The sequence below is a fragment of the Equus asinus genome, chromosome 20, assembly GCF_041296235.1.
Source record: "Equus asinus isolate D_3611 breed Donkey chromosome 20, EquAss-T2T_v2, whole genome shotgun sequence".
NCBI classification, from domain to species: domain Eukaryota; kingdom Metazoa; phylum Chordata; class Mammalia; order Perissodactyla; family Equidae; genus Equus; species Equus asinus.
Window position 1 is genome coordinate 82,089,087 of NC_091809.1, and position 23,913 is coordinate 82,112,999.

The 23,913-nt window shown below is 38.7% G+C and overlaps 1 protein-coding gene across 11 annotated transcripts in view; it reads right to left on the reverse strand.

Moving 5' to 3' along the window:
• UVRAG (UV radiation resistance associated) overlaps nucleotides 1-23,913 on the reverse strand; it is a 309,656-nt gene that overhangs the window by 212,920 nt on the left and 72,823 nt on the right. For all 11 annotated transcript variants that reach the window (XR_011495820.1, XR_011495819.1, XM_070490660.1 and 8 more), the window contains one exon: nucleotides 16,160-16,245. Coding sequence is in view for 9 of the 11 variants with exons in the window: in XM_070490660.1 (XP_070346761.1) it covers nucleotides 16,160-16,245 (86 nt within the window). In the remaining 2 variants the exon portion in view is untranslated. The remainder of the gene's footprint in view (nucleotides 1-16,159; nucleotides 16,246-23,913) is intronic.

Genomic DNA, 23,913 nt, shown 5'->3' on the forward strand with positions numbered 1-23,913 from the left:
TCGTAAATGTCACCAGTGAGCTCCAAGTTGCTCAATTCAGCGTTCAACTCTCAGCCCTCATCTTACTCAACCGATCAACACCATTTGATTCAGTTGATCATTCTCTTGACAATAACTTACTTTGGCTCTGGGACACCATGTTGTCCCAGATTTACCCTGACCTCATGAGCTGCCCTTGTCCTCTGCTACATCCTCCTCTTCTTAAATGTTGGAGAACCTCGAGCAAAGTCTGGAAGGTGGAACGGGTGGAGGCCACTCTTCCAGTAGCAGTGACAAGCTCTCTCCCATAGGAGTTCCTGCAGGACCCAGTTTTCTCATTCAGGTGTCTGGTGGGTGTGGAACGGCTATTTCACCAGCAGCAGTTTCACGATCACTGGATCACAGCTGTGGTGGGTTGACCTTGAAGCCGAGTGGTAGTGTGTCCCTGAAGCCTAGCAGCAACCCTCCAACTCTACTCCTCCAGCCCTCTTATCATTCTATAAATACCCAATTCTCTGCATTAAATCTCTTCCTGATGAAAATATCTAGAGTGGTTTATGTTTCCTACACTGAATCTTGACTGATACAATTCCCAAATTCCTATCTCTGGCACCAATTGGCCCCTGAGATCAAAACTGCATATCCCACTGCCTTCTCAGAACCTCCACTTTCATAACTAATGCACATCTCACCCAAACCTAACATGTCGCAAATACACTCTCAATTCCTCATTACCTGCTCCCCCTTCCCTCAGGAATCTCACACCACTTATTTTCATATATACCACCACAATTCCCCTAGTTGCTCAGACCAAATATCCTTAACTCCAATTTCTCTCATACCCCAGGTCTAATCCATCACCAAGTCTGGTTAGCTCCAACTTCAAAATATGTCAGGAATATAACCACTTCTCTTCATTTACTTCAGCTGCTACCAGACCAGCGTGATCACTCTCATCTCTTGCCTGGATGCTACAATAGTCTCTTAACTAAGCTCGCTCCTGCCACTCTCCCCACCCCACTCATCTATTCTCCATGCCAGAGTCATTTTCTTCAAATAAAAATCGCATCACCACACTCCCTTGCTCAAACCCTCAACATCTTCCCATTATGCTGAGAAAAAAACTAAAACTCTACAAGATCTGAGCTCTGCCAACTTTGCTCACTCTGCTCAAGCTAGACTGACCTCTTAGCTGTCCTTGCAACAACCAGCCTCACTCCCACCTCAGGGCTTTTATACCGGCTATTTCCGCTCTCTGCAATGTTCTTTCCACAGATACCCACACAACTTGCTGCCTTATCTTCTTCAAGTCTTTGTTCAAATCTTTTCTTCTCAGTGAGGTCTTCCCTGACCACCCTATCTAAAATAACTCATCCTACCATCCTCAGTACTCTCTGTCCCACTTAGCGCTATCATTATTCTACCCAGAGGAACAATACGCCTATATACTTTTTCTCTTCCAAATTACATCCCTTCAGAAAAAGCCCAAAGCCTCAAGAATATAGGTGGCAGCATAGAAGAAAGGAAAAAAGTGTCAGAAAATCCGGCTGGCTCTGTCACAAGGCAACCTTAGGCAAGTCAATTCCCTTTTCTGGATCTGTTTCCTTATTAGCAAAACAGGGATAACAAAAAATAGCATCAATCTCATAGGTTTGCTTTGAGGATTAAACGAGATAAAGCATGGAAAGGATTTACCTGACAATGCATATTCAATAAATGTGTCTATTTTACTATTATTACTCAATAACTGTTTGCCAAATTAATTAAATAACTCTTTAGTTTAAAGACAGCAACCATATTCCCGAAGTCCTCTCTTCTCCAAGCTAAACATCCTTTATTCCTCACTCCTTTCATAGGACTCTTTTCAATCCCCTCATCACCCTGGCCACCTCCTCTGGCTCCTTCTCATCAAAGTAAACTGGGGCTTACACAGGATATTCCAAATATGATCTAATGAACACAAAGTCCAGAAGACTATTACTTCCCTTGATCTGGACAGTACATTTTAATTACTGCAACATAAGATAACCTTAGCTCCTTTTTGAAAGCCATTGAGTCGATTTCTTGGCTTACAGTGAATTTTTCATAACTTTAAATCTCAACATGTTCTCATAAACTATTTAAAGCCAGCTCTACTCCAAGGTCCACATCTGATTCTGTCACTAGAGTCAAGGAATCTCTGAGACAGGAAAATCAGTGCTACCATGGAAAAGTCCCTTTGCCTCTATGGTGTTAGTGTGCTTCTTGCCGAGTCAGAATTTAGGGGATGGGAGCTAGAAAACAGAGATGCCAACTAAGGAAGAATCATTGTGTCTAATCACTTCACACTTACCATACTGAGGGAAAAGAAGTAAAAGAACCCTGTGGTCACACAGTTATAGAGACACTCCTCAACAGCAAACCTATAGGCTTTGGTTAACCCTCCCAGCACGGAGAGGTGGAGAGGTGAAGAGTATGTTAAGCATACTATGGACGGCTCTGGGAAAGCCTATTCTGAATGCCTCCATTGTGCAAGTGCCACAAGACTCTCTAAGAAACGCCTCCCCATTTTACAGTCAGGTGCACCACCAAAGACATTTCACTGGAAGGGGTACGGGTGCTGTTAGGCAGTCTCAAGGAGAGAAAGGAAGGTCACAGGGAATTCTTCCACATGAGATGGAGGAATATATTGGAAAGGCCTTTGCCATTGGAAAGATCCAGCTTCTGAATAACAACCTAGCTCAAATTTTCCAAGCTGCAATGTGCTTACCAGTAGAATAGCATTATAATAGTAGCATGGTATTGTGAATATTATGAAAATAGGCATGCTAAGTTTTAGCATTTAAGCGCCTTTCATATTTTAGATACTCAAATATTACTTTATTTCCCTACCACCTGTGTAGGCATAGAAAAGGATGGGATTATGACTTATTCCTAAAATACCAAGAAAATATTTAGAAATTATTATTAACTTCTCAAAGAATGTAAGACTCCTTGCTTGCTGTGTCTGTTAATCTGGCCTACTAGAATATAAGTCCCCAAAGTAAGAATCTGGCTTCTCATGTTAATAGAACACTTCCAGTCATAAAGAATCAACTGTAGGAATGAGGTTATCACAATGTCCACTCTGCTCAACAGATAAACACGTTGAGTCTCAGATTCTCTTCAAAGGTAAAACATCCCACTTTTAGCATAAAGGTTACTCCAAGGGCCAGATGATACCCTGAAGAGCACAATGTATTAATTCTCCTAAAATCTCTGATAAGTTCTCTTAATAAAACAGCAAGTAAAAATCAAGTTATGGGTGGGGTAGGTGTTTAATGGTAACTGGTTATTTTTACTGGCAGAGACATTAGGGTGAAATCACTAAACGTTGGACAGCTGCCTTGGAACATGCCTGGCACCAGTGGGAATGTAGAAGTTACAAGGCAGCTACGAGGGGTGTGAGAGTAAAGCCTTAATTTGCAGTGACATCTTAAACAGAGCAGCCTCAGTAAAGCGACCCTGTGAATTCAAGCCAGAGCTGAAGGACAGGGGCGGGGACCGAGAACATCTCTTGGGCAGAAGACTACTCATAACTTACTGCCCTCAAAGGATGCTCTTTACCTCTTTACACTGATTTTACACACTTCTTTCACCGTTCCAACAACATCTGAAAACTGACTACTGCTCTGAGCCAGGAGCTCTGAACGCTGCTTTGAGGAGGGCTCATTTAATTTATCCACTGTTGAGTTTCCACTCCCTGTCGAACATTCAGCACGCAAGAGAAAAGAGACATAGCAGCATGAACAGCCTACAAAAGGTTTTAGTTAAGGACTATGAGATCTACGAGCAAGTCACGACTACTGGTTAACTCATTTAACAAACTGGAGTTAATTTACCACACGATGCCTCTACAGGACTTTCATTAGCAAGTGCTTTGCTTAAAATTAAGTACTCCAATACTTTATATTCAAAACTTACTATAATTGTGGGAGAACATATCCCAGGTTAGTATTAATTATCTTTGGAAAGGTGATTAAAGATCTACCATTTAAAAATTCCTCCAGGGGCCTGCCCGGTGGTGCGGTGGTTAAGTTCAGCACATTCTGCTTCAGCAGCCCAGGTTCATGGGTTCGGATCCTGGGCACAGACCTACACCACTCCTCAGCCATGCTGTGGTAGCATCCCACATATAAAGTAGAGGAAGCCCCGCACGGATGTTGGTTCACAGCTAATCTTCCTCACACAAAAAAAAGAGGAAGATTCGTGACAGATGTTAGCTCAGGGCTCACAGGGCTAATCTTCCTCAGAAAAAAAAAAAAAAAGTCCTCCAAAAACCTACTTGTAATTCAGTTATTATACAACTGAACTGCATTTCATCCATTCATTCATTAATTCAATCACTTATCCATTTAACAAATATCCATTAACAAATATTAACTGAGTTATCTATCCTGAGCCAGATTAGTGCTATATGCTGGGGACAAAATTGTAAACTAGAGATATAAATTCCCTAAACTTATGTTGTTTATGTTCTCCATTCTCATTCTGAGAAAAATTTTAAAGGCAAAAAGGATCTCAAATATTTTGTTTTAGCTCACACAAAAAAAGTATTATAACTTTAACGCCAGAAAGTATCCAGTCCAAAAAGAGTTCATAGTATAACAATATTTCTAACTGAAATACTAGTTTCTGGGCTTTATTAGAAAATGTGCTCTAAATTATTGAAATGATTAAGAGAATTATAAAACAAACTATATGCACTGTTTCAGCAATAAATTTAAAAATCTAGAGAAAATAAATGGCTTCTGGGCAAAAAATAAATTGCCAAGAATAAACCATGAAGAAGTAGGAAAAACGGACAGAGCAAATAGTACTAAAGGTAGGAGAGTCAGATTTATCATTACAGAAGGCATCTGAACTAGATGATTTAATAGCCAAATTCTAACAAAACTTTAAAGAACTGAAAATTCCCCAAATTACTTAATGTGTTTCAGCTAATAGCCATCACATACAGTGCTACCCATACTCAGGCACTGGACTAAGCATTTCATGTTAATTCATTTAATCCTCCAAACTACCCAATGAGATACATGCTGTTCTTATCATTTTATAGATTAGGGTCATAGAAAAAGATGAAAAGCTTCCCAATTTTACAATCTTAGAAAACGTGATTACCTACCCCACCCTCCCCCCTCAAAAAATCCCTACTATTACTACCACGAATACTGTATACCAATCTCACTTATAGTAGTGACTAAAAGAATAACCTGGGGCTGGCCCCGTGGCCAAGTGGTTAAGTTCACGTGTTCCGCTTCAGCAGCCCGGAGTTTTGTGGGTTCGGATCCTGGGCGTGGACCTAGCACTGCTCATCAGGCCACACTGAGGTGGCGTCCCACATAGTAGAACTAGAAGGACCTACAACTGGAATATGCAACTATGTACTGGGGGGCTTTGGGAGAAGAATTTTTTTTTTTGGAAAAAAAGAAGATTGGCAACAGATGTTAGCTCAGGTGCCAATCTTTAAAAAAAAATCTAAAAGAATAACCTATAAATAATTAGTAATGCAGTAAAGTATCAGGAAATATACACACCTTATTGCAACTATAAATTAAAGGGAGAAAAATATATAATGTTAATAAACGTGGAAAGGCATTTCCAAAAATTTAGCATCCATTCCTAAGAAAAAAGTTAAAGGGGCCAGCCCCGTGGCCAAGTGGTTAAGTTCATGCACTCCACTTTGGCAGCCCAGGTTCACCAGTTCAGATCCTGGCCACAGACCTGCACATCAAGCCATGCTGAGGTGGCATCCCACACAGAAGAATTAGAATGACCTACAATTAGGATATACAACTATGTACTGGGGCTTTGGGGAGAAAAAAGAAAAAAGAGGAAGATTGGCAACAGATGTGAGCTCAGGGCCAATCTCCCTCACCAAAACAAAAACAAAAAATTGAGAAGTTAAATTTATAGGAAGAGCTATTTATTTTCTAAATTAACAGAAAATACTCTCAACAGCAAAATGCTGAACACTTTTTTTTCTTTAAAGATTGGCACCTGAGCTAACAACTGTTGCCAATCTTCCTTTTTTTCTTTCTGCTTTTTCTCCCAAAATCCCCCCAGTAAATAGTTATATATTTTAGTTGTGGGTCCATCTAGTTGTGGCATGTGGGATGCCACCTCAATGTGGCCTGATGAGTGGTGCCATGTCCGCACCCAGGATCCGAATCAGAGAAACCCTGGGCCACCAAAGCGGAGCGCACGATCTTAACCACTGGGCCACAGGGCCGGCCCCTGAACATTTTCGATTAAAATAAGAATTGGACTAGAATGCTCACTATGCCCACTACTTTTCAACATTATTTTGAAAGTTCTAAAAGGTTTAGTAAATTCAGTAAACCTTTTTTACTGTAAAAATGATAGATATATATATCGTGATATATATAAACTGTAAGGCTAGAAAATATGTATAAAAATTGGAAGGGAACAGATAAACCTACCCTTTTTATTGATGATAATGAGTGCATGACAAGAAAATCAAAGAGAGCTTTCCTTAAAAAACAACAAAAATAATTTGATATAGTCTGAATATAAGATTTTCTTAAAATTATAGCTTTCCCCTATAACAGTAATAAGCACATAATGGAAATGGAAAATATACGTTACACAAAATAGTGTAAAAACTATACTTAAGAACAATTTTAATGGAAAGGCACATGACCATATGAAGAGAACTTTTATAAAATCTTATTGAAGGAATAAAATAAAATGTGAACAAATATAAGACATACCATATCTTGGATGGGAATGCTAACATCATAAAAATGACAGCTCTCCCAAAATATAAAAAGTCAATGAATACAAAAGTTCCCATTAGAATTCCAATAAAGCCTTTTTTCCCTCAGAATAGGATAAAATAACCTTAAAGTTCATATGAAAGATAAAGTTCTGTGAATAGCCAAAAAAAATATGAAAACAGTAGCAAGAGGGGGCCTTGTCTTACTTGATATTAGAACATACCAAAACACCACTGTAATTAAGTCAATCTGAAATTTGCAAAGAAATAGACAAAAAGATCAGGAAAAAAAGAGAGAATCCAGAAATGGATCCCAGGATATATGAGCTTTTTTTTTTAATACTGTTTTTTTTTTTTTTGAGGAAGATTAGCCCTGAGCTAACATCTGTTGCCAATCCTCCTCTTTTTGCTGAGGAAGACTGACCCTGCGCTAACATCCGTGCCCATCTTCCTCTACTTTATATGTAGGACGCCTACCACAACATGGCTTGACAAGCAGTGCCATGTCCCCACCCAGGATCCGAACTGGTGAACCCCGGGCTGCCGAAGCAGACCATGCACACTTAACCGCTGCACCACCGGGCCCCAATATGAGCTTTTAACATATGACATATGACAAGGTAGTATTTAAATTCAACAGGAAGAGGAAGTTACTAGCACAACTGGATATTCATCTGTGAAAAAAATTAATCTCTACCTCACCATATATGGAATATCTACACAATGTATTTAAGAATAATTCCAAATGTATTAAAGATTTAATTTAAAAAGTAAAATAATATAAACCTCAAAAGGAAACTTAGAAAATATATGTACAACCAAGGTATAAGAGAGATCTCTTCAACCAAGACAGAGTGCCCAGAATATACAAAAGAAAAAAGAGTTATACAATATAACAAATATAAACTTCTTGTATAAGGTACACTAAGTCAAGACGTAATTGATAGATTTGGAAAAAATACCAAGGATTATTAAAAATTTATGAAAAAAATCCAAGAAACTCAATAAAAAAATAGATAAAGCAGACGAATAGGCAAATTCACAGAAGAATACACTAAATGGCCAAGAAACTCAGAAAAAGATGTTCACTTTCACTTGCAGCTCAAACTGAGCACTCGCAGTGAGGCTAATGAAAAGCAAAGAAACTGAGGCGTCACAGTCATCAGATTAATAAAACAATCACAAAACAACGCTGATGCACACTGCCAGCAGGGACGCAGGGTGAGAAGTAACACCACATCTTATTTGTGCGCTTTGGGAAAACAACTGATATCTCTTAAAACTAAAATTATACATACCCTTTGACTCATAAATCTTACTCCTAAAAATTTAATCCACAGAAATAAACACATGATAAATATAAGGATATGTATGTATATAAATATTTACTGCAGTATTGCGCCTACTGGCAAAACAAACAAAAACACCAAAGTCAGAGTAAATAGGGTAATGGTTGAAAAATATGGTACACGCTCACCACGAACTATTAGGAAACCATTAAAAGAGTGAATTGAAAAGATCTGTACATTAAATATTGCACAAGAAAAGCAAGATGTAGAGTTAGGTATATAATATTCACTCCAATTTTGTAAAACAGCAATTAAAACTCTTAATATACACACACACATATATGAATATATGTATATAGTGATATCCATGACATATACTTAGAGACCATGGGAAAAACAGACAGATACACATCAGATATTGAACATGGATGAATGAGTGCCTAGGGGTCACGTGGACGTGTGTTCTGTGTTTGGGAAGCATTTTACCTCAGGCTGCTATAACAAAATACCATAGACTGGGTGTCTCACAAACAACAGAAATTTGTTTCTCACAGTCCTGGAAGTAAGTCAAGGCCCCAGCACGGTCGGGGTCGGTGAGAGCCCGTACCCTGGTTCACAGACAGCTGTCTTTTCACTATACCCTGACATGGTGGGAGGGGCAGGGATCTGCCTGGGCTTCCTTTATAAGGGCACTAATCCCATTCTTGAGGGAGCCGCCCTCAGGGCCTGCTCACCTCCCAAAGGCCCCACCTCCAAACACCATCACACTGGGGATTAGGTTTCAACGTATGGATCTGGAGGGGACACAAACAGTCTAGAGCTGGTGGTTTTTTGGCAGAGTTGTGGGAGAGAAGGGTTCAAGGAAGAAGACAAGCCTAAAAGTCAAAAGAAGAAAACAACACCTGCACCGAAAATTACTCCAGTATTTTGATAAAATTCTATTTTTGTAAACATATGTTTATATATGTGTCTTTACATGTATGTAGACACGTGTGTGTAGAGAGAAAGATGAATAAGAATAAAATGTGCTATTACACACCAATACCAATTTTGTTAAATCAAAACTTACATTAAATACCAAAATTTTCTCATTTTAAATTTTGACTGAAAACCTTTCTAAAACTTATCACATCCCCCTGCTTTCCCACATAGGCTCTAATAATCACATTATATTTTACTGATGATTTGGCATCAAAATGGCATAAAGGAAAAAAGCTCCCACACAGGAACCTGGCAGACCTTTATTCAAACCTGCTTTAACACTCATTCGTCCTGTGGTGCCTGGCAAGTCTCTTCACCTTCCTAAGCCTCAGTTTCCTCATCTGTTAAATGCAAATAGCATTAGTGAAAACTAACCTAGTGCACTCGACAATTCCCATCACTCACTTCAGTTATGAATGGCAACACGGAGCTGAGCTCGGGTAAAGGACTGCTGCTCAGACATACAAGAGGTAAGCTGGCTATGCTTTTTCACTTAGTTTGTCCTTCTTTACAGTAGGACTATTTCTCCCCTGTCCTTCTTTTATGTGGAGCAGTGACAGTGAGCTGTTTATGAATCCAAACATAGCGACTATAAAGGCAGGAGGGTAGCTAATATGACTTCTCACTCAGCTGTATTCCAGAATCAAAGAGCAAACAGCAAACGACCAGCTTTCACTCCTCCCTGCTGTCAGTGTGTCTGTCCGCCTCAACCTAATCGTCCCAATTCCCCTTCTGGTTATTAAAAATGTGCACACAGATACCAGGTCAGACGGTAGTCTCTACAATGAACACAAAGGAATATGTTTTAGTACGTAAATATTACGACATCTTTTGCTAGAGCTGGCTTCTCAGCCATACACCGTTTACCTGCAGTTACTCCCTAGGGAGAGATCATCAGGTGGGGAGAGGGAGAGCTCTCCCCAAAACCCAAGAGCTGGTTATCACGTCCCAAACTCCACAGACAGGTATGCACTTCTGTATCTTATCCCCTCTGTTCTCTAAACATTATCCTAAGAATAATTGATTCAATGTAAGCATTTCCCTTTTAAATTTTATAGGATAAAGCATTTTCTATGAAAGTTGGCGGGGGGAGCAATTTGCCTTCAGGCAGCCAGATAAAGATCTTCCAGAAAAATCTACATAAGGAGTGAGAATAAAGGGCACAAAATCCTGAAATCTCACCAGATGTTACGTGGAGGGTATCGACAGAAAGAAAAGAGGCAGCTGAAGATTTAGAGATCCAATTGCATTTTCAACACTTTCTAGATAATAGCCTAGAAACTTTTTACAACTCTCGTTTTGCCAGATGCAAACCAGTAAGAGGAACAATAGAACTCTAGTGCTTTGTAACCCGACAAACAGTTCAATTTGATCAATAAAGCAGCATTTTTATCTGATTAGTATATATGATACGCACTGTGATAGGGCTAATACAAAGATCGATAACACAAGAATTCTTGCCTAACAGAGCTCTCCGTCTGGAGGTGCTGAGAGGAGAGAGAATTGGACAATGAAGAACTAATTGTAACACAGGAAGAGCTCAGTAAACCCTACTATTAACCGCACAGGCAGTGGTAGTAGGAAGTGAAACAAAAGCACAAGTCCCTGCAGTGTTTATAACAACGTCCTTTGAATACCATATTAACAAGTGTGGACTTGGGGCTGGCCCTGTGGCCAAGTGGCTAAGTTCACGCGCTCCGCTTCGGTGGCCCAGGGTTTGGCCAGTTCGAATCCTGGGCGCGGACATAGCACTGCTCATCAGGCCATGCTGGGGTGGCGTCCTGCGTGCCACAGCTGGAGGGACCCACAACTAAAAGTGCACAACTATGTACTGGGGGGCTTTGGGGAAACAAAGGAAAAATAAAATCTTTAAAAAAAAGAAGTGTGGACTTGATTCCATATGTGATGGCTCAAAGATTTCTAAGCCTAATAAGCAACAAGACAAAAGGTCACTCTGGCAGCAATGTGAAAGACGAACTGTACTAAAGCAACGTAAAAGACTATAAAACAGTAAAATACACTGGTTAAGAATATGGGCTGGGGGGGCCAGCCCCGTGGCCCAGTGGTTAAGTTCACGCGCTCCACTTCAGCGGCCCAAGGTTTTGCTGGTTCGGATCCTGGGCGCAGACGTGGCACCGCTCGTCGGGCTGTGCTGGGGCAGCGTCCCACATGCCACAACTGGAGGCACTCACAACTAAAATATACAACTATGTACTGGGGGAATTTGGGGGAGATGAAGCAGAAAAAAAAGATTGGCAACAGTTGTTAGCTCAGGTGCCAATCTTTAAAAAAAAGAAGAATATGGGCTGGGGAACTAGACTCTGGGTTTGAAGACAGGATAACATGAACTAGTTGTGTGACCTTGGGCAAGTAACTTGACCGTTCGTGCCTCAGTTTCTTCATCTATAAATAGGAGCAGGTATAGTTCTTACCATAGAGGGTTGTTGTCGGAATTAATAGAGCTGATTAACGTAAAGCACTTAGAATAGTTCCTGGCACAAAGTAAGTGCTCAATAAGTAACAGCTATTAATTGCTTGAAGGAAAAACTGAAAGTAGGGAGACTAGTTAGGAGTCAGGAAATAGTCCAGGAAAAAAGAGGGGTATGTTCGCTTGGATGCCTGAGATGACGATAATATTATCAGACAAACCAGGGAAAAGGAAAGGAAGAGGAGGATTAAGCCGATGAGTGTAGCTCTGGACATGTTAGGGTTGAGGTTCCTCCAGAACATGAAAGTATAAATGTCTAATGATCATTGGGAAATACAGATCAGAAATTCAAAAGAGAGGTAGAAACTAGAGATATAGATTTGAGAGTTATTAACATGTGGATATGTTCATTAAAGCTGTGGTAATAGGGGCCGGCCCAATGGCGCAGTGGATAAGTTCGGACGTTCCGCTTCTCGGTGGCCTGGGGTTCGTCGGTTCAGATCCTGGGTGCAGACATGGCACCGCTTGGCAAAAGCCATGCTGTGGTAGGCGTCCCACGTATAAAGTAGAGGAAGATGGGCATGGATATTAGCTTAGGGCCAGTCTTCCCCAGCCAAAAGAGAAGGATTGGCAGTAGTTAGCTCAGGGCTAATCTTCCTCAAAAAAAAAAAAAAAAAAAAAGCTGTGGTAATAGAAGAGAGTACTCAGAAAGAGTAATGCAGAAGAGTCCTAGGACCCACAGGACCCAGGGCTCTAGGATCAGAACAGGATCCACAGGAACTCCAACATAACCAAGAATTGCTAATAAGATAGAAAAAGAGGAGAAAATATAGCCATTGAAATAATCCCCTCCTCCAAGTTTTCGACATCATTAGGGAGAAAAGTCACGCACACGTTAAACAATTTTTATCATGATTGTTTAGGACTAATAAAAGATTCTAAAAGCAGAGGTGGTAGACATTAGACTGGCAAGAAGAGAAAGGGAAATTAATGCTGAAAATTGGAAAAGCTAGTGGTGACACAAAAAAGGAACACTATCATAGAGGAGAAAGCTAACTCCAAGATGGGGCAAGTAAAGGGAAAAGGAAAACTATTATTTATTGAATGTTTACGATATGCCAGTAACTGTCCTAGGATGTTTCAAGTATTTTATTTTATTTAATTCTTGTAATCTTCCCATGAGCCAAACAGTGTCCCCATTTTACAAGAGTAGTTTGAGGCACACCAAAGTTAGTAACCGGCCCAAAGTCTTGCATCCCGTTACAGGCATGCGGCAGTTTCAGGACTGGAACCCAAACGGAGGGCTTACGGCTTCTCCACCACACTTCCACTTATTAAACTGGCAAAAGTAGGAGGGGAAGGAAAAAAAAAAACAATAAAAACTACGCTAGAAGAAAACCAGAATTATCCTCACATCTCTCGCTACAATGGAGCTACGCTTTTGAGGAAGCATGTAAGGGAAAAAAAATGAGTTTTTAAACACCAAAAATAATCTTCCCATCTCAGAGAAGAGGGAGGATTACAGACGTGTCCTCGCTCCAGCCTCATCCCTCAGGCCAACCCCACACTGTTGCCACGGTCAGAACTCTGGACTGCACAGCTGACCGCGTCACTCCTCCTCTCTTTATCATCTTTCAAGAACTGCCTATCACCAGGAGGACAAAAAAAAGCAAGAGAACCCAATGGAGAAAGAAATCTAATAAATGCAGACACTCCTTAACCTAGAAGGAATAACTGAGAGAAAAAAGGCAACTTCTAAAAATAAATGCTCAGTTTTAATGTATAACCCTACTTTTCTTACTTCAAAACTTTAAAAATAAATGAAATTTCAAATGCCAATGCAACACTGACACCTTGTGGTGAACATCCTAAATTAAATGTAACAATGAGTAAGCGGGCTCCTAATTAAATGTCTGCTTCAATGAAAACCAACCCAGAATCCAGGGATTTCCAAAGGTCAAGAAGGAAAAACTCAATCACCGTACACACCCTGAATATAAATTCGGAAAGAGCTGCTATTACTTTGCAGACGTTGAAAATAACCTAAATTCTTAACTATGGGTGAAAGAATCTGAGTAAAACCTCGGGTCACTGTTTTCCTACAACACATCCACCTGAAGGAGATTTAATGCCTTGTCTTAGCTACTCCAAAAGCCTTGCCTTAGTCAGGATTTCCTATTTTTCCATGACATTCACACATAAAAAGTGGAAGAAATATATGCACACTAGCAGCACAACAACACAGTGAAAGTTATTAACTAGAATATACTCTCAAAAAACAGAATCAGGAGACCTGAGTTCTAATCCTGTCTCCAAATAGCACTGAGACTTTCGTGGAGTCAGGTGATAGTAAAGAATTCAGACACTCTGAGTGTCTTCACATAAAATTAACAGATCAAGAAGTAACAATTTTATAAACCAAGAAAGCATCAGAAAATGACTCCATCTAGGAACAATGTTGCCTGAGTTAAAGAGGGAAAACTACGAACAAAATTGATCAGCACAGAATTAAATTTCCCAGCAAGCAATTTATATATATCCTGGCAAAACCATGGGAAAAGAAGAGCTTTTGATTTAACAGATAGATGATGGTTACTCTTTACTAATGTCTGAGAGAATTATCAGAAAAAGCTCCATTTTACTCATTAGCTTTGACAAGTACAATTTAAAGTTTCCAGTTTCAGAATAACTCTCTGGGTTTGAGTAATTTGGTTGATAAACAGACACTTGATCTGGTTCAGAAAAAGTATATCTGTTCCCAGCTATAAATGATTTACACAGTGGTGACGAGGCCACTGTGAATAAGGTAATCCAAACGGTGGACTCATCTGAGGAATATGGAAGGCACTCTAGAACGAAACCCCCAAGGGCCACATCATTGCAAGATCAATGTTAAATAATCGAGCACTGCCAAATTAACCTGATGATTTTGTATTTATGGAGGGCTCCATGATTTTCAGAAAATTTTCTCCATCATTATGCTATGTACACCTTATAACCACCAGTCTAGCAAAGTAAGAGAGACTGTGAAAAGGATCTGCAAAATCTGTTTGTCAGAAAACCTCCATACCAACCTCCAGACTGGCTCTTACTTGCTGTGCCCCCCAGATAAATAAACCATCCAACCCTCCTGGCCTCAGCTTCTACACTGAAAACAAAGGCTGATCCCTGACTTGAACACAAAAAGCTTCTAAGAGATTAAGATAACAAATGTGAAAATGCTTGTAAATTACACAAATTTGTAACTCACTGCTTCCACCTTTTGGAAGAATCACAGGTTAGATGGATTGGGATAAACCAGGGATAATTAAAGTCGAGGTGAGGTTAGTCAAAGCCTTCTCTATTAGACCAACTTGCCTCCCTACTGGCTTTCTTCTCTTTGAATCTCTATCCTCTTGCCTTCCATGATGCTTACCCTTCCCAAATCCTCCTCCTCTCACTGACTTTGCATTCCTTTTTCTTTTAATTCTATTAGTTTCTCTAATAAGACCACACAACCTCATAATTGGAAACTATCTTTAAAATAATAGTATCTATACTCATTTTACAGATCAAGAAATTTTAGTGCCTTACTCACATTTCAAACTATTTCCGTACATTCCTCTTTTCAATACTTAAAATTCAAAGTAGTCCCAAACTGAACAGGCTCAAAAATATGAGTTATCTATTTTGACACCTCCTGCCTTCTATCTCCACCATCCAATGACTAAATCCTGTCCATTTTGTTACGTATCCTAAGAAGTCAAAGTGAAAGCACTTCACTCAGATAAGAATCAAAAGTCATCAAATGTGTGTGGTTACTTTAGTTGGAATCATTGTCCCTTAAGAGCAATTTACAGAGTCCATGTGACCAAACTCTCTATCATCATGTATAATAAGATTCAAGATTTGCAAAGGAAAGGTCCATTTCATAATGTTTATAAAAGAAACAATCATCCAATCGGACAAGAGCCCAATCCATCCTTCTGGATTCTTCCTCTAGTAGATATATAGAGGATGTCTAACGGTCTGAAATTTATGATGTGTTATGTAAACATTAGGGAAATACTGCCAAAACCAAATTTCAATGAACCATCTGTCTGAGTAGGGTGAACATAGGTTGAGTGTCACTATTAACTTTATTTTAAATTGCATTTATTTTGGTAGCCTGCCTCCTGGGAAAATGTCCTTGATGATCTACCACACTGAAAATTAAAACCAAATTTAAAAATCTTTCAAAATTACCCTAGACATTATGAAAATATAGAGCTGAGGCAGTTAAGCCTCTGAGCATGAGATTCATGCAAAGCTCCTTTGCCTTGCCAAACACAATCCTTTTAAGATGAACTGCAGGTCAAAACTCTTAAGCCATGTCCAGGGCTGTTGCAGGGCTTTTCCAGTAATGCTGTAGTTGTTAAGATTTTGATAAACCTAATTTTGTACCTCTGGTTGCTGCTCTTTATAGCGCAGAAGACCGGAAACAGCTCATGTCCCTGTTTTAAGATCACGGGCTTCCAGTCACTCTCCCTCACTGTCCAGAGAAAGGAAATGGCTTTCCAAAGGCTTTGTGAAAGAGATAAACTTAAATCACTGCAGCTACAAAATTTATGAAGCTCTCACTAAAAAATGCTAAGCCTGAATAACAGCTTCTAAAGCTCCCATACATTTCCTCACACTGAAATGTCACAAACTCAAAATGAGGAAGATTCTTTAGAAAACACAGGAGGACTATAAGAAGTTTCTTACCGCAGTAAAGAGAAGACATCATAAGAATTGCGAACACAATTCTGATCCACCTGAAGAAGAATATTCTTCTGAGCATTTGAATAACCCTGAAAGACATTAATCAACAAATTAATCAAAGGGAAATAAAATATGTGCACAAATCAATCGTAACGTTTGTCTTTTTACAATTATAACTTACAACACTTCAGTAAATTCAAATCGTTAAGAGATTCCAAAAAGTTAAGCACAGTTTCCATATAACTGAAGTTTAACCTTTCAGGCAAGTGAATTTAAAATAAATTTCCTCTAATATTTTCCCACAGAAACGATGCTTCACATTATAAATTGTGGTGAACTTCCCAGGGAAGCCCCAGAAGTCTTTTTAACATATTATGTGACTGAAGAAAAGTATTAATAATAACATTTCAAGTATGCATAGCCAAGATATGTAACATTTTTATGGGGAAAAAGGCATTCCAAGTTCTAATTAGGAATACCAGAAACAAATATATCCGCTCCGTGGTACAAAGGTGGTGGGAGCAAGGATGGCTTCTGGAGAGAACACAGCATAATTCCATAAGAACAGAACAGGTGTCTGTCATTCAGGAAAGGCAAAGTAGACAGTAGTTAAGAAAAAAGGACTTGGGACCCAGATCACCTGGATCACAGTTTAAGCCCTTGCTATACCAGCTCTGTGATCTTGAGAGAGGCACCTAAGCTCTCTTAGTATAAACTTGGTTTCTTCATCTATAATTTGGAGATGACAATATTACCTATCTCACAAATTGCTGTGGGAATTAAAAGAGTTAATACTTGTACAGTGAAAGGTATGTAATAAGCACTACAGAAATATTTGATATAATACTAGTATTAGCATTTTTTTAAAGTTACATTGCAACAGACATTAAAAGGTCATGAGAAGAATATTATGAACAACTTTATGCTAACAAATTGGACAACTTAGATGAATTAGACAAATTCCTTAAAAAAACACAACATGCCAAAATTGACAAACAATGAAACAACAGTATTTGAATAACCCTATGTCTTTTTTTTTTAATGAATAAGTAATTAAAAATCTTCCCACAAAAAAGGTCTAGGTACAGATTGTTTCACTGATGAATTCTATCAAACATTTAAGAAATAACATCAATTTAACACAGACTCCTTTATAAAATAGAAAAGGGAACAATTTCCAACTCATAATACCAGCATTACTGAAACTAAAATTTGTCAGACTTAACACACACACACACAATTATAGACCAATATCCCTCATGAACAAAGACACAAAAATCCTCAGCAAAATATTAGCAAATTGAACCAGCAACACATTATAAGGAAAAAACAATGACACATCATTATTGACCAAATTTATTCTAAGAATGCAAGATTGGTTTAGCAGTTAAAAATTACTCAACTAGACAAATACAGGAAACAATCATAACCTATCTTGATGAGTATACAATTATAAAGATATAACTTGTGACAATAACAACAACAGTGGGGGAAAGGAGCTAGATAGAAGAAAAGTATAACATTAAAACTAAATTGGTATTAATTTGAACTAGATTGTTAAAAATTAAGATGTTAATTGTAACTCCCAAAGCAACCACTAAGAAAATAACCAGAAGATACCCAGTAAAAGAAATGAGAAGAGAATCAAAATATTACATGAGAAAATATCTAACACAAAAGAAGGTAGTAATGGAGGAAATGAAGAACAAAAAAGATAAAAATAGAAAAATGGCAGAAGCCTCTCCATACCTATAATTACATTAAGTGTAAACGGATTAAGCGCTCCAATTAAAAGGCAGAGATTGGCAGAAAGGATTTTTTTTTAAATTATCAACTATTTGCTGTCTACAAGAGATGCACTTTAGAACCAAAAACATAAATAGGTTGAAAACGAAAAGATTTGGAAAGCTATTCCATGTAACCAGCAACCAAAAGAGAGCTGGAGTGGTTATACTAATATCAGACAGCCCTTAAGACAAAAAATGTTACAAGAGACAAAGAAGAACATTATATAATGAAAAAAGAGTCAAGAAGATATAAATGATTATAAATATATATGCAGCTAAATCATAACAAAACATATGAAGCAAAAACTGACAAAACTAAAGTGAGAAATAGCTGGAGACATCAACATCCCACTTTCAATAATAGATAGCACAACCATACAAAAGATAAAGAAGGAAAGAGAAGACAAGAACAACACTGTAAGTCAACAAGACCTAACAGATGCATACAGAATGCCCCACCCAACAACAGCCATATACACATTCTGTAATGCAAGTTTGCATGGAACATTCTTCAAGATAGACCACATGTTCAGCCACAAAACAAGTCTCAATAAATTTTTAAAAACTGAAATCATACAAAGTATCTTCTCTGACTACACTGGAATGAAACTAGAAATCAATAACAGAAGGAAATTTGAAAACTTCACAAACCACAAAGTAAACAATACACTCAACCAACCAGTGGGTCAAAAAACAAATCACACAATAAATTACTAAATATTTTAAGATGAATAAAAACAAAAACACAACATATTAAAATATATGAGATGCAGTGAAAAAGTGCTCAAAGGGAAATTTATAGCTGTAAACATCTACATTTAAGAAACAAAAAGAAGAGCTTAAATCAATTACCTAATCTTCCACCTTAAGGAACTAGAATAAAAAGAACAAACTGAACCCAAAGGAAGGAGAAAAGAAATGATAAAGATTAGAGCAGAGATCCACGAAACAGGGAATACAAAAACAAGAGAGAAAATCAACAAAACCAAAAGTTAGTTCTTTTTTAAAAAGCAACAAAATTGACAAACCTTAAACTAGACCGACCAGGAGAAAAAGAGAAGACTCAACTCACTAAACTCGGGAATGAAAGTGAGAACATTATCACCCACCTTATAGAAATGAAAAGCATTATAGAAGAATACTATAAACACCTGTATGTCAACAAATCAGACAACCTAGATAAAACGGAAATTCCTAGAAACACACAAACTCCCAAAAACAACTCAAGAAGAAACAGAAAATCTTAACAGATCTACAAGTTGTTGAGAGTTTAGCTACGCTTCCCTATGGATTTGCTGCCTTGGATCCATTTTGTTTGGCCAAGTGGCCTGCAGGGACATTAAACTGACACTAGACCCCTCAGGGAATGCCCTAGATAGCCCACTGCAGAGTCACAAGCAAATACAAGTTCCTGATATGACTCGTTATCAACAGTCTCCCCTGCTTCCCAGCACCTATGTGCCTCACACGCTCCTAGATAAAAATCCCCATGCAGCTTACTGAAACCCTGCTCTTTTGGTCTGACGGATCAACCCAGCCATCACCCAGAAACCCCAAAGCACTCCATCAACAGACCCTAATAAGGCATGTGCCCCACGTCCTGCCTCTCTGTCTGCACTCTACCTTGACCTTCCTATGTGGTCCCTCAAGGCATACCCTGTAATTCCTCCAGGACCTACGAGTAATAAAAGTTCTCTAGCTGTATTTCTCTTGTGGTTCGTTGTTGAACCAGAGCTCATCATTTGGCACCCTGTGCTCCACTTAACAAACGTTAATTTAACAAAGTCATAACACAGCAGGTTGAATCAGTAATCATAAAAATCCCAGCAAAGAAAAGCCCAGAAATACTTGATTTGACTGGTGAATTCTACTAATCATTTAAAGAAAAAAGTCACACCAATCCTTCTCAAAGTCTTCCAAAAAATGGAAGAGGAGGAAATACTTCTTAACTCATTCTATGAGGCCAGTGTTACCTTCATACCAAAGTCAGATAATAACATCACAAGAAAATTATAGACCAATATCCCTTTGGAATATAGATGCAGAAATCTCCAAGAAAATACTAGCAAAGCTAATCCAGGAGTAAATTAAAAGACACATAATTTGGTCAGCAATTCTACTTCCGGGTATACACCTAAAAGAACTGAAGCAAAAACTCAGAGAGGGGCCAGCCCCAGTGGCCTAGTGGTTAAGTTTGGCACACCCCACTTCAGCAGCCCGAGTTCGGTTCCCAGGCATGGACCTAACACCACTCGACTAGCAGGGGCCATGCTGTGATGGCAGCTCACATACAAAATAGGGGAAGACCGGCAACAGATGTCAGCTCAGGGCGAACCTTCCTCAGCAAAAACAAGCAAACAAACAAAAAACCTCAAAGAGGTATTTGTATATCCATGTTCACAGCAGCATCACTCACAACAGTCAAGGGGTAGAAGCAACCCAAGTGTCCATCAAAAGACAAATGGACAGACCAAATGTGGTATATTCATACAACGGAATATTATTTAACCTTAAAAAGGAAAGAAATTCTGGGGCTGGCCCAGCAGCGTAGTGGTTAAGTTCGCGCACTCCACTTTGGCAGCCCAGGGTACATGGGTTCAGATCCTGGGCACAGACCTAATCACCACTCATCAAGCCATGCTGTGGCGGCATCCCATATATAAAGTAGAGGAAGACTGGCACAGATGTTACTTAGATCAGGGACCATCTTCCTCAAGCTAAAAGAGGAACAGTAGCAACAGATGTTAGCTCAGGGCCAACCATCCTCACCAAAAAAAAAAAAAAGAGGCGGGGAAATTCTGACATACTATAACATAGACAACCCTTGAGTACATTATGTTAAGTAAAATAAGCCAGTGACAAAAGGAGAAAATACTATATGCCTCCACTTCTACAGTCATGCGCCACATAATGACATTTTGTTCAATGACAGACATACACAACAGTGGTCCCATAAGATTAGTACCACACAGCCTAGGTGTGTAGTAGGCTATATACCATCCAGGTTTGTGTAAGTGCATTCTATGATGTTCACACAATGACGAAATCACCTAATGACACATTTCTCAGAACATATCCCCGTTGTTAACTGGGGCATGACTGTACAAGGTAGTCATTAGAACAGTCAAATTCATAGAAACGGAAGGTAAAAGGGTGAGTGTCAGGGGCTGAGGCAGAGGGAGATGGGGAGTTATTGCTTAATGAGTAGAAAGTTTCATTTTTACAAAATGAAAAGAGTTCCGGCGATAGAGAGTGGTGATGGTTGCACAACAATGTGAATGTACTTAATGCCACTAAACTATACACTAAAAATGGCTAAGACGGTAAATTTTACATTAGGTATATTTTGCCACAATTAAAAATAATTTTTTAAAAAAGGATTATATACCAGGAACAAGTGGGACTTATCCAAGGTATGTAAGGATGGGTCAATAAATGAAATCAATCAACATATACCCAGTTGGAGGACTCACGCTTCCCCAAATCAAAACTTACTACAAAGCAACAGTTATCACAACAGTGTGGCACTGACATAAGGATAGACATACAGATCAATGGAACAGAACTGAGAATCCATCAACTCATATACTCATGGTCAACTGATTTTAGACAAAGGTGCCAAGACTATTCAATGGGGAAAATAATAATCTTTTCAACAAATGATGTTGAAACAACTAGATAGCCACATGCAAAATAATGAAGTTGGATCCCCATGCTTAACACTATACACAAAAATTACCTCAAAATGGATCAAAGACCTATTTGTAAGAACTAAAACCATAAAACCACTAGAAGAAAACACAGGGGTACATCTACATAAACTTGGATTTGCCAATGGATTCTTAGATATGACACCAAAAGCATGAGCAAGAAAAGAAATAATAAAATGGACTTCATCAAAACTTTCGTGCATCAAAGAATACTATAAAGAGAGTGGAAAAAAATAGCCCACAAAAGAAGAGAAAATATTTGCAAATCATATATCTGATAAAGATCTAATATTCAGAATATATAAAGAGCTCTGATAACTCAACAACAAAAAGACAAACAATTTGATTTAAAAATGGGCAAAGGACTTAAACATTTCTCCAAAAAAGATACAAATAGCCAACAAGCACATGAAAAGATGCTCCACATCATGAGTCATCAGGGAAATGCAAATCAAAACCACAATGAGATACTATTTCATACCCACTAGGATAAGTAATAAATAAGGAAAGAAAACAAAATTTTTTTAAAAAACAGATAATAAGTGTTGGCAAGGATGTAGATAAATCATAATCTTCGTTTATTGCTGTTGGGAATGTAAAATGGTCAGCCATTGTGGAAAAAAGTTTGGCAATTCCTCAAAAAGTTAAACATAGAATTATCATATGACCCAGCAATTCCACCCTTAGGTATACATCCAAAAGAACTGAAAACAGGCACTCAAACAAATACTTGTACACAGCGTTCACAGCACCACTATTTAAATAGCCAAAAGGCAGAAACCACTCAAATATCCATCAAGAGATGAATGGCTAAACGCAGTGTATCCATACAATGGGATATCACTCAGCAATAAAAAGGAAGAAACACAGACACATGCTACACATGGGTGTACCTCAAAACATTATGCTAAGTGAAATCAGCCAGACACAAAAGGGTACATATTCTATGACTGCATTTATGTGAAATACTCAGAACAGGTAAATCCACAGAGACGGAAGCAGAGTGGTGTTTGCCAGGGGGCTGGGGAGGGCACGATGGAGAGTGAATCTTAATGGGTAGGAGATTTTCTTTTGGGGTGATAAAAATGTCATGCATGTTAAGGGTTAACATATTTAATACTCACACAATCCTGTGAAACAGGTACTATTCTTACCCCCACTTTAAAGGTGAGAAAGCTGAGACACAGGGAGGATTAAGTAGAAGAGCCATGCAGTCTGGCTCCATGGCTCATGTTCTTAATGACCGTTCTATACTTGATCTCTAAGACCTTTTCCTGTTCTAAAATTCTGGGTCCATGTACATTTAAGGCAACTTAAGGACATTATTAAACCCTTCTGCTTCGGCCACCACTTAGCAATTAACATTCTTGAAATATGCGAAGAGCCTTGTTCTGAATGACACCTAACTTCACCAGATGTGCGATCCCGACAGAGCTCTGATGAAGGATTACAATGCAAAGAAATGGCTCATTTGTATCTGGTTATCTGGGTGAGATACTGCCAAGTGCCAAAGAGCCCAGAGGAGATTAGCATGTCACTCAAAATTCTTCTGAAGCCAAGCCTAATAATTCTTTTTCAAGGAAGGAAACAGGCACTGGTCTGGGTGTCTATTTAACTGTTCAAGGAAACAGATAATTTCACACAGCCAATGAGCAGCAGTAATTCCAGGCAGATGACCAGGTGTGTTTCTAGACCAGCGGTCAACAAACTTTCTCAGTCAATGGCCAGACAGCAAACGTTTTAGCTTTGAAAGCCGCATGTCATCTCCACTGTATATTCTTCTTTTTTTCTCCTTCAAATTCTTTACAAATGTAAAAACCATTCTTAGCTTGCAGGCTGAATGAAAACATGTGCTGGACCGTAGTTTGCTTACCCCTGTGCTAGATCACTGGACGAGTCACCTTTTAAAACACGTTACTGTACCTTTTGAGACTTTTTAGCCTCTGCAATAGTCACAAGACTGTGCTTAACTTTATTAAAACTATAAGAGTTATACTGAAATAATCCAGTTGACAGGATAACTGATTATGAAACAAACAGCATTATACATATATTTATCCATTTCAGTGTTTTCTGAATGCTTAATAAATACAGGGTGTCAGGCAATTGCTATCACCCTTATAAAAGTATACAAGCCAGTAGACTAAAGTATACGACCCAGTTAAGGCTCCAAGTGAAGTAAAAATGCTAAGGTGCCATAAGAAAGCTTAGGAAAAAAGGTTCTAACGTGGTAAAGATTCCATCTATTAGGACTAACATC